The sequence below is a fragment of the Sander lucioperca genome, chromosome 22 (genome assembly GCF_008315115.2).
Source record: "Sander lucioperca isolate FBNREF2018 chromosome 22, SLUC_FBN_1.2, whole genome shotgun sequence".
Classification (NCBI taxonomy): domain Eukaryota; kingdom Metazoa; phylum Chordata; class Actinopteri; order Perciformes; family Percidae; genus Sander; species Sander lucioperca.
Window position 1 is genome coordinate 26858863 of NC_050194.1, and position 13838 is coordinate 26872700.

Below are 13838 nucleotides of genomic sequence, written 5' to 3' on the forward strand. Positions count from 1 at the left end.
CTAAAAGATCTGTTTGTTGCCGCTGACAGGCTCAGATTATTATTCTAAGTATCTGGCAACATCATGGAAATGATCCCTACAGATGTTGAGCTTTTTGTTAAAGAATGAGATCCTTTTTGTTTAACATGAAACTTGGACTTCACTTGAGTTTTTCCATTTACTTCTACTCCACTACATTTCAGAGGAAAATATTAGTTACTAGTTACTTTTCGAGTCAAGAAGATTTTCAGATGAAACCATATGATACAACAACAGGGAAATGAAACGCCACAAGCCGGCCACAACAACGGGACGGTTGTGGTTAGGAAGAGAATAACGCGGAAAAGAACTGCAAAACGCAGGACGCGATCCCCGGTCTCCGGGGTGAAAGTCCTGTGTTGTTTGACCCATCCACCACCCCGACCAACCTCCCTGCACGGATTTTCGCCTTATCAATACTACTCGCTACCGTAATCGTTCTTGATCACGAAATATGCTTCCCATTGAAATACATTACTTACCACACGAAAATAACGACATTAACGTGTTCAGTACACAAATCAATAGATTCAATAACGTGACCATTTCACGAACTGCCATGAGACTGGGCTGAGTAGGACGTAGCAGGGCTTAGCAGGACGTAGCAGGACGTAGCAGGGCGTAGCAGGGCATAGCAGGGCACTGCAGAGCATAGCAGGGTGTAGCAGGGCATAGCAAGGTGCGGAGCAGGACCACGGCGACAGCTCCAACCATGATTTAGGTGCCACCGTAATCCGAGGAAAACTGCTGGCCGAATAAAACATAAGGACTCCGGCGAATAAGCTCCCCAGAGCTAAGTTAGTAACAAGCATTTCTGGGACATGGATGCACACAGATGGAGAGTGAGGGGAGAGAGAAGCTCAGTGTGTCAAAGGAAGTACCCCAGTAGTCTAAAACAATAACAGCTGGTGCAAGGCTAACCTGAGCCTAGGGTAAGGAAGCAATTAATTCCAATAAGCCTCCAAAGCCTACATTTTTAAATGCCCTAATTGGGATCAGCCTATCTAGCGGCACACCTGTCTGCAAGTGGTTTAAAATTGCGGGACAGAGAACATGAAGGCCTGTTTGCCCATTTACAAACTATACAGTATATGGTGCAAACCTTAAGGATGGTCATTTGAGCGCAAACAAAAGTACATGTACCAACCCCCTGAACCAATTCTGCTAAAATAAAAGCACACTTCCTACTTTACACTCAGACTGCAGTTCTAAATCCACAATTCCTTTAACCCTTGTGGTGTTCATAGTTTTGTTACATGTTCCCACCACATTATTAGGCTTTTAAATCAATACAGCCATAACAATTTACGTAAAAATACTTAACAGATAATTTATGGTTCATATTTGCCATTTACCCCCCTGTGAGATTAAATTCATGATCATATGATAATTTTCTTTTTGAGAGAAAACAAGGAAAATCAATTATAAAAAAAAAAGGTAAAAGAAATAGAAACAAGATTTTTGATCATTATTGGTGCTTATTTCATAGACCTTAATCAGAACAGGTGAAAGTGCTTGAAATGTAACCATTTTGTAACTTTGTGTGGGAATAGCAGGTGCAGAAAGACAACATAGTTTCATAGCACCGACAATTAAATACACTCGGGTCCAGTAGACATGAACACCTCATATGTAATAGTTATGTGTAGGGGGGGTGTACCATGTGCAGTCATTGAAAAAGTTATTTTTTATGTTATCTTCACAGAAAATGAGCCAAAGCCAATGAGTCTGAGTTAGAAGAAATAATAAATAGCATAATTTTTCTTTTAGCAAACACTGAAAACGGGTCCCACAGACCTGAATGACACACAACGGTTAAAACACTCCACACAATTCTCTACATGTGGCTTGATCTTCATGAATAACATCTCCTGTGTTCACGGGGAACAGACTGCTATTCAAAATGCTAAACTCAGATGTTCCCCTATCCACTCAGACTCCTCACAACACAATGATGCACAATTGTTCAAGTAGCAATCAGAGCTTTAGCGATAAAAGGGCCACAGCTGAGCTCTTCTGTTTTAGTGCAATGGATGCCAACATAGGAGAGAGGCATAGCAAGAAGAGCGAGAGTAAAAGGAGGAGGACGGGGAAGAGAAAGACAAAGAATCAGAAAAAGAAGGGAAAAGTAGCAATTATGAGGAATTTGCCTTGGTTGTTGGTGCATACATAAACATATTAAACATTAATAAGAAATAAACAAACAATAAATACAGAAACAAATAGGCCTGCCACATACATATAACTATTTAACATAAAAAGAGGCTGTATGGATTAGTGCAAGATGTGCAAATGTCGAGGGATGAGCAAAAGTTCAGGATATATAGAATGTGCAGAGGACAGGATGTAGGATTGAGAATCAATGTCATTGGGGGCAAGGGCGTAGCGGACACCGGGTATGCAGAGAACATGCCCCCCACACTTTACATGACGGTGCCCTCTGTCCCCCACACTTACTACACGTCTGAGTTGATTTCAACGCACCATAAGTAGGAGACGGAGTAGGTTGATTGATAGACTGATATAGATATAGGCAATAAAAAAATATATACAAAAATATAGGGAGGAAAACTAAATCTACTAAATATGCAATACTTAAGATCAGAGTATATGAAGGAATAGTGGTATGCTGTACATACAGTAGCCTATGTAGCAAGTGTGACACTGAACAAGCAAAAGGCATAAGTCTCCTGATAAGGCATTCAAACTTTTGTTTTACATTGAGCACATCATGTACCATTTGTTGAGTTTTGCATTTTGTGTGTGTGTTTTTGGATTTCTGTGTTTTGTAGCCTGTCAGAAAATGTCTTTAAACAATTGACTGTAATAGGCAGCACTGCAGCATTAGGCTACAGATATTCTCGCGACACGAGAACTAAAGTTTGGGACTCATATGGTGCAGTCTCGCTGCTCTCGCATTGCCAGACCTTTCTCTACAGCGCTGCGGACTCTATACCGATGCTGTAGGCAATAATCTTTGCTGTAGGGTGGGACTAAACTGCTCTTTATTTTTGGCTCCAGTGTCTTGCCGTAGCGCCAGTCTCCGCCTCCAAGGATAAAAGGCGGCGGCGCAAACTCTGTCGGTCTTCTCCCACGTCAACCAGAGCAACAGCTACCGGAAATCCACCACTCAACCGAGCTTTATAATGTGAGCATACTATTCCTTTTTTACGTGTATATTTTACGTCTATATTAATATAGGCCTATGTCTAATTACCCCTGTTGTTTAAACGCCCGAGTTTGAAGCTAACGTTCAAGTTAGTTTTCAGAAGTCGGTATTTTCCAGCATGTGTGGTCTAACGGAAAGCTATGTCAGATACATTGAAACTTCTCGGTAATGCTGTGATTTCAGTAGTTACGTTAACGTTATGTTAACTGACGCTATAACGGGGTAACGGTGTATTGGTGCTGCAATCCTGGCAGATTGAGGCTGCGCCGCTACCCAGACTTGGCAAGTCAGTGCAGCAACGCGAACAAAAGACCATGCGGCTGTGTGTGAGGCCTAGGCCTGTGCTGCTATCCCCTCAGAACAGGGAGGAACAGTTACACTCTGTGGCAAAATTAATGAACTACTTCGGCAGTAACGAGGGGTCGCTCAGCAGGGTGGAACTCTTCTTTGGCAAGAGTTATTGTAATCCGGGTTGAAGACCGGCTGTCAAGTGCAGCCGGCCGCAGACCAAAACGTCATTAACTTCACTGAGCTGTCTGAGGAACGTGCTCACGTGCAGTCAAATGCCTTTCAGACAGGCACCGATTTTCTGATGAATGAATATTATGACACTACATGCTATGCTAATGTCGCTATGCCTCAATTTGGCCAAGCGACTAGTAGCATTAACGTTACACCCAACTTATTTGAGTAAATGTCAACTGTAGCAATTAGCTAACGTTTCTGTCATAATTGTTGTACAGTAACGTTAGTTGCTCCTAACAGTCATTCAAAGGAGTTGTGCTAATGCTCGTGATGCAGCAGTCCGTTAGACATGCCTTCTTTTATGTAGGCCGGTTTTGCAGACGTGTCTGTATGGAACCTTTTGTTCCAAGGAAGGAGGTAGACCTAACTTTACGTGTCAGCCATTAAAAAGCGCACTTCCTTAAAGTGCAAGATCATAGTAGTCGTGCATTGGTGTATTGTAGGCCGTGTGTGTTTAACGTTACGTTAGCCTGCTGCAGGTGTGACTGTGATTTGGAATAACGTTACCAGTTGGTGTGCAATAGCTGTGGGCAGTGACATGATTTGACCTGCATCAGAAAGGCGGTGATGTGTCAGTCGGTTTCCCTCCTGTTACAATCAGCGTAGCGTCGGGTATGATTCAGAGAGGGACCAGAACTCGATGCTACACCGGTATTGTTGGAAACCCAACCCTAACTTTTGTCTACTCTTTCTGGGGCTTTGTCATATTCCGACTTTATTGGTCTTTTGAGATTCGATCTTCAGTAACAATGATGCCTCTGCCAGTGTCTATAATTCTGCCAAGGTTTATTTTCATGTTAATCTGTAGTGTAAGGGCTTAATTTTTGTATTCCTTTGTGGGAATAACTTTAGTTAATGCTCCCCTTAGCTGCACAAAATGACAAATCAAGTTCTCTAGAAAGAACAATGTAATTGTATCAAAAGTAAAATTATTTAATTCTAATGTTTTGCGTGCTTGCCTGTAGACGAGATCACACTTGGCTATATCTGCTTACTCTGCACGAAGAGTGGCTGCTACTATCAATATTTTCATTAATCTTCTATATGTTCCTTTTTATAATTTAGTCTGTAAAATGTTACACCCTATAATTTCCCAGATCTCAAGTAGAGGACTTGAAACTGCTTGTTTGGTTAGACCAGCAGTTAAAAACAAGCCTATGAAAAAGAACCTTAAATGCTCAGATTTTAGCAGCTCTAACCAATGAGTGTTTGGCTTTTTCCCCTCTTAAAGTTGCTGATGTTAAGTTTCAGTCAACTGACTGATCAAATAATTGACTTATTGTTTTAACTCTAGACTTTCTGCAGTTCACCAGCGATTGATTGGAAGTTTGTGTACCTACTAAGCACTATCGCCTATAATTGGTACAAAATTACAATATGGGAAACTTCAGTTAGACCTGTAACAATTGTTACGTAGTTAAGGTCATAAGGTGTGGACTGGTAATTGTTTTTTGTTTAGAAAAACAATAAAAAATTACAAACTATGAATTTTTATCACTTTTTTCAACATGCTAAACTATGACTTTTTTTTGACATTATGCTACGACTTGACTTTTTATCACTCTTTTTGACATGCTATACTATATGCCAAATTGTAATTATACGTGATAATTGGTCGGACTATATATTTCAGTTGTTTGCATTTGACCCTATACATGTCCATAACATAAATGATAAGGGGATACAGTGACAAAACATGTTTTATGATAATGAAGAGGCATGGTTTATTCAAAACTTAATTTCTTTAAAAAAATATTTTTGAAATTTGACAGACAATCATCTGAATTGCAATTATTTCTGGGATAATTAATTGTACAGCAAAATGTGCAATTGTTACAGCTCTATTCACAGTAAATGTATATGGAATGGGTAGTGGCGTTGCCTTACATTCTAGTCTCTTGACTTGATGAAACTGACAGTGGAGTCGGTCCAGTGCACCATAGGTGAGGATAAGTCTTTACGTTGTGTAGGCGGGGCTGGCAGCCAGAGTCACAGTAGTTCAGATTAGGTGATCTGGCTGTCAGATCCACACTGACCAGAGCTGCGTGTCGTCTATGTGTTCGCTGTGCAATGGGGTCGGGGGCCTCTACAGCCCGCCCCACTGATGACTGTGCCAAATGCGACCAAGAGCCGTGAGTGACTCTTCAGCCTTGTGTTCCTCCTGCAGACTTGTATTTCCTTCATCTGTTTTTTTTTTTCCTTTTTCTGCTTTTGTTGTAGAATCATGGCCGAGCAGAAGGAGCGCACATTCATTGCCATCAAGCCCGATGGTGTGCAGAGGGGCATCATTGGAGAGGTCATCAAGAGGTTTGAGACCAAAGGCTTCAAACTTGTGGCCATGAAGATGCAACATGTAAGTAAATGATTTATTTTTCTTAAGGCTTTGGCTTAGATTTAACTTTTTTTATGATAGGAGTTTTAAATTGGCGGCTTTCATAAGTCCGTGGTATTTTTAACCATCTACAGTGTACGCACATGATCGTGTGAGTGTGCCGACTGACAGATCTCCGGTGAGCTTAACCTGCGTGTCTATTCCTGACTGCAGCATAGATTAGCACAGTGTAAGGGTCTCCTGATCCTCTAACACTTACCATGAAGTGTGGTTCATTTATAAACCTGCGTTATATGAACACATTCAAAAAATGTTGTATAATGGAGGTAAAGTAGATTAACCCTAATTGCTGAAGTTAGATCCCAGTGTTAGTGGAGAAGTCGGAAGTGAAATGAGAAAGGGAGCCAAGTACAGTCTGGCAAAGGAGCACTGCCTGAGAAACTGCACTGATTATTCAATGTAGAGCAGCGAGTTTATTTTTATGAGTTAATATAAATGTCAGTTATTGACTGACATCAGAACAGAAAGCGCTTCACTAAAATGACTCGCATACTGAAATGGTCAGATTTGACTTTGAGTAGTTGGATGTGTACCTGTTTTTGTCGTGCTGTGTCGGATCAGGGTTTCTACTTACTCAACTTGAGGGACTAGAGTTTAGCCTTGGAGTAGAATGGATTGACCATGTGACCAAGGGTGTCATTCTAACTGTAAACAAACAGTAGGGGTGGAGGGGAAATCGATTAGCAAAGTATAGCAATACTTTTGTGTCGATGCACGGATGCCAAGTATTAATCTTTTTATTATATAAATTGCACATGAAAATCTAGGGTTTTATAGGTAATATAGTGGACAGAGTAATGTGTTTCAGTTTATTTTTTTTTTTTAAATAAAACAGATGTAGACAGACTGTAAGGTTATTGAATTCATCGCTGTAGCCAGTAAAGGCCTGACGGCTCTGGGGGCTGTGGGTTTTTATTGAATATGGAGCCCTCCTCTCCCTAATGGTATAGGCAGGGATTCACCCATCGGCGACCGGTCTACATTCTGACACTTATCAGGGCAGCTGCCGCAGTGTACTGATCGGATGCCAGTGCCCCCACCCCCCCATTTTAAACTGTGGGAGTTCTGTTGACGGTAGCATGGGGTCAGGATTTGCTGTTAAATTTTACAATATGGACCAATAATTGGTATAGAATGTGAAATGGTTTCATATGTCCAGTGTTTAATGTCTGTCCACGCTGTCTCCCTGCTGCAGGCCTCTGAGGACCTCCTGACGCAGCACTACCTCGACCTGAAGGACCGGCCGTTCTTTCCTACCCTCATGAAATACATGTCCTCTGGTCCAGTTGTTGCCATGGTAAGAAGAGACAACCGATTGAATAAAGGGACCTTTTTTACAGCAGACATTTTGACTTGTCGTAGTAGAAATTGAAATTGATAACCTTAACGATGGCTCAGTTCCATCAAGTGTCCCAGTGAGCTATTTCAGTGAGTCAGCATGAACAATACCAGGACCTCTCCTAAGTGGAATGCAGCCATCGTTAATGGTTTTGAATACACCTGTGCTTTTCCTACATGTCAACATGTCTGCCGTGAAAAAGGTCTATTCTTATTTCGCACCCTTTTCTTAATTCAAACCGAGCCAGTTAACGCGGGTTAGGACCTTCAGATCCAACATGGTCACAACCCAGCAACGACGCGTACCAGAACCCTCACATGCTGAAAATGGGCGGGGTTTACACTCTATCAGTAAATGGCTGACTTTGCGAACTCCAGTCCAGCTGGAGTTTGAACTGCTGCAGAGATGTTGCGAGCTCATGTGAAGAGAGAGCGAGACAGACCCGTGAATTGGAGGAAAAAAAATCTGTTCCTTTATTTCAAAGTGCGCAGCAACCTGTGCCGACTCTGGTCCCCCATTTCAAACTAATTGCACAGTTTGTCCAGCCCAGTTTGTTGGAGACCCTGGTTGTGTACAATTCACACTGAAATGGCCCTGTGTGCGACCGCTCGACCCGGATCGTGATGCCGAGTCGGTCAAGCCCTCGGTGTGAAGGGGGTAAAGCTTAGATCGGCCCAAAAAAATGAAGCCCGTGCACGTTTTAAACCAGTATTTTTAATACGTGGTCCGTTATAACTGACGTTCTCAACTAGAGTTGTTTGAACTACAGAAATCTGTTTAGAATTCTTAATGAATAATGCAACAAGGACATAGCAAGTAAACTGCGCTGTTTGTTTATTCAGAATGGAATGGATCACAAATGAAGAAGTGTTTATATATATAAAAAAATAAATTAAAAAAAAAAATTCGACCCTAGCTGCTCCCTCAGCTGAATAGTGTGGGTAACAGATCAAGGCAGCAACATAATCAAAGCCCTGGAACCATAGAGGAGACTTTCTTGTCTTGATCACCTAATTGGTCGACAACAGTGCTGCAGAGGGGGGGGAGACGCAATGTAGCACAGTTTACCTCACACTCAACTCAGGTCAGGACATACACCCAGAGCTATGGAAGAAGCTAGAGAGCCATAGCTTGCTCCCCACCGAATAAGGCTAATAAAGTAATGACAAAAAAACACAAATGCTTGTTTAAGGGCCCGGCCATAGCGGCGTAAAATGTTGGCTCGGGCAGAGAATCTAAACTCTAGAAGGGGGTACAAGACTGGTGTTTTTTTTAACCAAAGCCCAGGAGACAATTTATGGAACATTAAACCTGCTTTTGCTGTTGTAGAAAATAATACCCGTAATTTGTCAGCTGTTTGGAGAAATGTGTTCCTTAAGTGCTGGGGAAGAGCTAACGAAGCAGCTGGCTTCATCTCTCTTATGTATTCCAGGTGTGGGAGGGCAAAGGTGTGGTGAAGACCGGCAGGGTGATGCTGGGTGAGACCAACCCTGCTGATTCCAAGCCCGGGACCATCAGAGGAGACTTTTGCATCGACGTCAGCAAGTGAGTGTTTTTGTTGGGCTCAGAGGAGCCCTAAATATCAACAGTGTGTTCAATGGTAGCCCAGACATAACTTAGTGGGATGTTAAGTTTGTTTCTTTGGACCAAATTCTCTCGGATGCGTTATATTCATTCCTCACGCTTTGCTTTGTCCTTTTTAACAGGAACATCATCCATGGCAGTGACTCCGTCGAGAGTGCCAACAAGGAGATTTCCCTGTGGTTTAAAGATGACGAGCTGGTCCACTACACGAGCTGTGCCGCCAGCTGGCTCTACTGAGCACTCTGGGTGCTGCAGCAGTCCTTGGACTGGTTGGAGACCAGTAAAACATTCGCCTCAGATTCCCTCTTTTTTGTCCATAGCCTAGAGGAGAAGAACTGAAGTTCTTCATGCCTCCGTCCTCACATTCCCTCTGCCCCCTACTCATCATACTGTACTTGGATCTGGTCCCTGCAGAGATGTATGTCTAGTCTGAATTCATTCCTTAAGGAAACATTCCATCAATCCTTACATGTACAGTTAATGACTTTGGCTGTCGGTTTTGTTAATGGTGATCTGCTTTCCAATAAAATGCACACAATACCCACGGCCTCTTCGTTCATTGCTCAGATTACACACAGCTTTAATGTACCTATGATCCTATGTGACCTGCTGAACTCCAGTGGAAGGGACTAATTAATGATACATGTATGGTGGTTCATATCAGATGCCAGGCAGGATTGAAGGGAGCATAATGTTTTTAATTTTTTTTTGTGTGCAGTAAAAGTTAACCGAGTCCAACTCGGGCATCCCAGAGGACTTATGTTTTGTTTCAACTCAAGTTCCAAATCGGTCTCCCAGAGGACTTGTAAATTAACAATTATTTAAAGAAAGACAAGGTCTTTAGCCTGGATTTGAAAAAACTGAGTTGCGGCAGACCTGCAGTTTTCTGGGAGTTTGTTCCAGATATGTAGAGCATAAAAACTGAGAAGGGATCTCGTCACAGCCAGCATAAAAAATTACCGACCAATAAAATGTGTGCAGTGGTACTACTGAGATCTTAAGTAGAAGTAAAGTGTAGATCTGTTACATCTGCAGGTTTTAAGTAAGTATTGGCAAGTACTCATGCAGAATGCATTATTGTATCACTTTAATGTTGCGGCTGGTAAAGGGGTGGCACAAAAATGTGAAAGTATTTTTACATTGGTTCCCAACCTTTCTGGTCGGAGGTCCCCCCCCCCCCCCCACAGCCCCCTGTGAGAAACTCACACACCCCTTCATCGAATCCCAATTTATCTGCCAAATGTATAAAATCATAAGACTTTATTTGAAGTTTTTCATACAATTGGTCAGCCGTGCTCTACTAGCCTACCACGGAGTGTGAAGCTGAGTATTTCAACAACTTCTCGGTTAATGTTACTTTTAGCTAAATATTTCTAATGTTTTTTTTCTTTTAGCTACCAGTTTAACTTAACACAACTGCAACATTTAGTTATGGTGTTGTTAGTTAACGTAATGTTAGTATGTGGATATATTTGAGTCATTTCTATTTTTTGAGCTACTCTACAATTTTTCAAAGTACCCCTGTTTTGGAATCACTGATTTACACCACTGCATATAAACCAACCAGGGGGTACTGCTGCATTTGAGGAAAATAAAGATGCAATAGAACTATACAATGTGTGATACTGACACTGGCAGAGATGGGAAGTAATGAAGTACAAATACTTTGTTACTGTACTCAAGTAGATGTTTTTGATATTTTTACTTTACTATTTCTTTTTGTGCCAACTTTTTACTTTTATTCCTTACACTTTACAAAATCTGCTCGTTACTTTAGTTTCAAATAATTTCAGTGGAGTTACCGTTATTTTTCGCGTCAATACTGAATTCAATCTAATTGGATGGGAATATATGTTGGACTTGACGCACCACTACAAGATGACTCGACAGATTTGGCGGCATTTGTTCGCAGCAAATCATTGCGGCTTGATGGCGGTAACGTTAGCACATAGTAAAGACGGCGACATGATTGAAAATGAAGAAAACGGAGATCCCAGAGATTCGGCATATTTTATCCTTTATTTTCTTTCCAGAAGCCATATTTGAGCACACACACATACATGTAAATTCCTTTAAATGTTAAGGGGAAGATTAAAAAGAGAAACTGGATCTGTGAATTTTCACGGAATCACAATTGAATTCATATCTTGCAACTCAGTCAGGATCTTATTAACCTGGAGTCCCAGTCTGTCACAATAATCATATATGTGATGTTTTAGGCCTGTTGGCAGACATCCATTTAAAATGTAGGCAATGGTATATAAAGAGCCTTTTCTCCATGTCCACTGACGTTTATCAGCTTGCACTCTAGTAACATTTGTGTGGTCCAGGTAGCTTTGCATAAAAATGGTTGTCATTCGCAAGGCTACTTTTACTTTTATACTTTAAGTACATTTCCAAGCCTGTACTTTGTTACAGGCTTGTATTTTTTAACACAAATATCTGTACTTCTACTTGAGTACTTTTGCCATCTCTGGACACTGGAGGAATGTAACTAAGTACATTTACTCAGGTACTGTACTTAAGTACAAATTTGAGGTACTTCTCTTTTCTTTTCATGCCACTCCGCTACATTTCAGACAAATATTATGGAGGAAATATTTATTCATAATTCAAATTGAAAGTCCAAAGAGAAAACGAAGCCAGATCAAATAAAAAATATTATTATTTTTTTAAATTTTCCATTGATCAAATTGAAAATATTTTTTTTTTTTTAAATTTTCCATTTGGCTTTTCCATTTGGATTTAATATTTGGCTTTTGAATTTCAATTTAACATTGGCTTTTCCATTTGGATTTAATATTTGGCTTTTGAATTTCAATTTAACATTGGCTTTTCATTTGGATTTAATATTTGGCTTTTCGATTTCAATTTAACATTGGATTTCCATTTGGGTTTAATATTTGGCTTTTGAATTTCCATTTACATTGGCTTTTCATTTGGACTTGACACATGTCAATGTAAATGAGGAGGCGTGGCCCAAAGGCTGGTGGGAGGGTCTGAAACGAAAGGGGTGCAGAGGCCCCTTATGAACAGCAGGGGGAGCTGACTGCTGGGGAGCACACTGTTGAGGAGCATCTGTCTGCAGCTTGGCCACCAGGCTGGCTTAGCCTCTTATTTAACATGATAGAAACTGATGATGTAGGCTAAACACAATTGACATTTCATGCAACAACAGTGAAGTTTTCATGTAGTTACTATAATTGGGCCCGTGTTAGTGAGGACTAGATTAGGACTGTATTTAAAGCTGATTCTGGTTTCCAACTTCGCCCCAGGTGTGTCTGTTTATGTATGTATGTATATGTATATATATATATATATATATATATATATAGAGAGAGAGAGAGAGAGAGAGAGAGAGAGAGAGAGAGAGAGAGAGAGAGAGAATCTATCTAGTCAAGGTTTCCTTGAATTGTCTTAGAATGTGTTGGAATAAGGATAAAACATCATATGAGGCCTAAACCCTGACAAGAATTGAATTATAAGCACTTTCATTTGAAAAACTAGGTCCATCCCTAGTTTTCTGTTTAACATACAGTGGCTCAAAAACAAGCCTCATCCTTAGCTTCCTGTAAGGATACAATTCATACATGTGTAATTATGGGCTGGGACAATAGGGTAGAAATAACACAGGAGTCAACGAGTTAAAGAAGGGTATGTTGTCGCTCTGAAAAAAAAAACGGAGTCGTGAAGCCAACAGCAAAGCCCAACTTCACTTTTAATGAAATCAAACAAAGACAAATGTTCTCCTCTCGTCTTCAAATAGTCAGAAATCGATACTAGAGTAAACTTCTTCTTTTTACAGCTGCTGAAATAAATTTGTCTGCACAAAATCATCTGAGAAGTAATTGATGGGTACTTATTTGTGCTTTAGAACTTAATCACTGCAAAACAATTGTAAAATAAGCTTTATTTAGCGCTCCCTACTGTACAGTAGGGAGCGCTAAATAAAGCTTAAAGACAGATTCAAGTAGCTACAAAACATTAGTTCTCCTGCTATACAGATGGACTGGAGTATGTGATGTTTCGACATACTGTACTATGACTTTTTTATCACGTTTTTCATCTTACTGTACTATGACTTTTTTATCACTTTTTTTGATTTGCTATACTATGATTTTTGTCGACATACTATACTATGACTTTTTATCACTTTTTTCGACATACTTTACTATGGCTTTTTAATATCTTTTTCCGGCATACTATAAGATGACTTTTTTATCACTTTTTTCGGCATACTATACTATGACTTATTTCGACATACTATACTATGACTTATCACTTTTTTCATCATATTATACTATAACTCTTCATCACCTATTTCAACATGCTATACTATGACTTTTTTTTCAACATCACATACTATGACTTTTTTCGACAAACTATACTATTACTTTTAAATCAATGTTTTTTCGACATACTATACTATGTCTTTTTTATCTCTTTTTTCGACATGCTGTACTATGAACTTTTTATCATTTTTTTCAACATACTATATTATATATATAATTTTATTATGACTTTTTTAATCACTTTTTCAACATACTATACTATAACTTTTTATCACTTTTTTCGACATACTATAGTATCAATTTTTTCGACATACTACACAATGACTTTTTCATCACTATACAATTACATTCCATCAATTTTTTCAACTTGCTATGCTATGACGTTTTTATTACTTTTTTCAGCACACTATACTATGATTTTTTCATATGCTTTTTCGACCTGCTATACTATGACTTTTTCATTTTTTTCAACATGCTATACTATAGCTTTTTTTGACACACTGACTTTTTTTTATTACT

General features: G+C 39.9%; 1 protein-coding gene across 2 annotated transcripts; it reads left to right on the forward strand.

Moving 5' to 3' along the window:
• Positions 1-2986: 2986 nt before the first annotated feature.
• Positions 2987-9567, forward strand: LOC116067483 (nucleoside diphosphate kinase A1-like). 2 transcript variants are annotated; one of them, XM_031323929.2, is made up of 5 exons: positions 2987-3166; positions 5933-6065; positions 7300-7401; positions 8876-8988; positions 9150-9567. In XM_031323929.2, exons 2-5 carry the CDS (start codon positions 5937-5939, stop codon positions 9262-9264), a joined length of 459 nt encoding a protein of 152 aa, XP_031179789.2. In that variant the 5' UTR covers positions 2987-3166; positions 5933-5936; the 3' UTR covers positions 9265-9567. The 2 variants fall into 2 exon arrangements, with proteins under 2 accessions (XP_031179789.2, XP_035853424.1); XM_035997531.1 differs by lacking the exon at positions 2987-3166 and adding an exon at positions 5742-5844.
• Positions 9568-13838: the final 4271 nt, after the last annotated feature.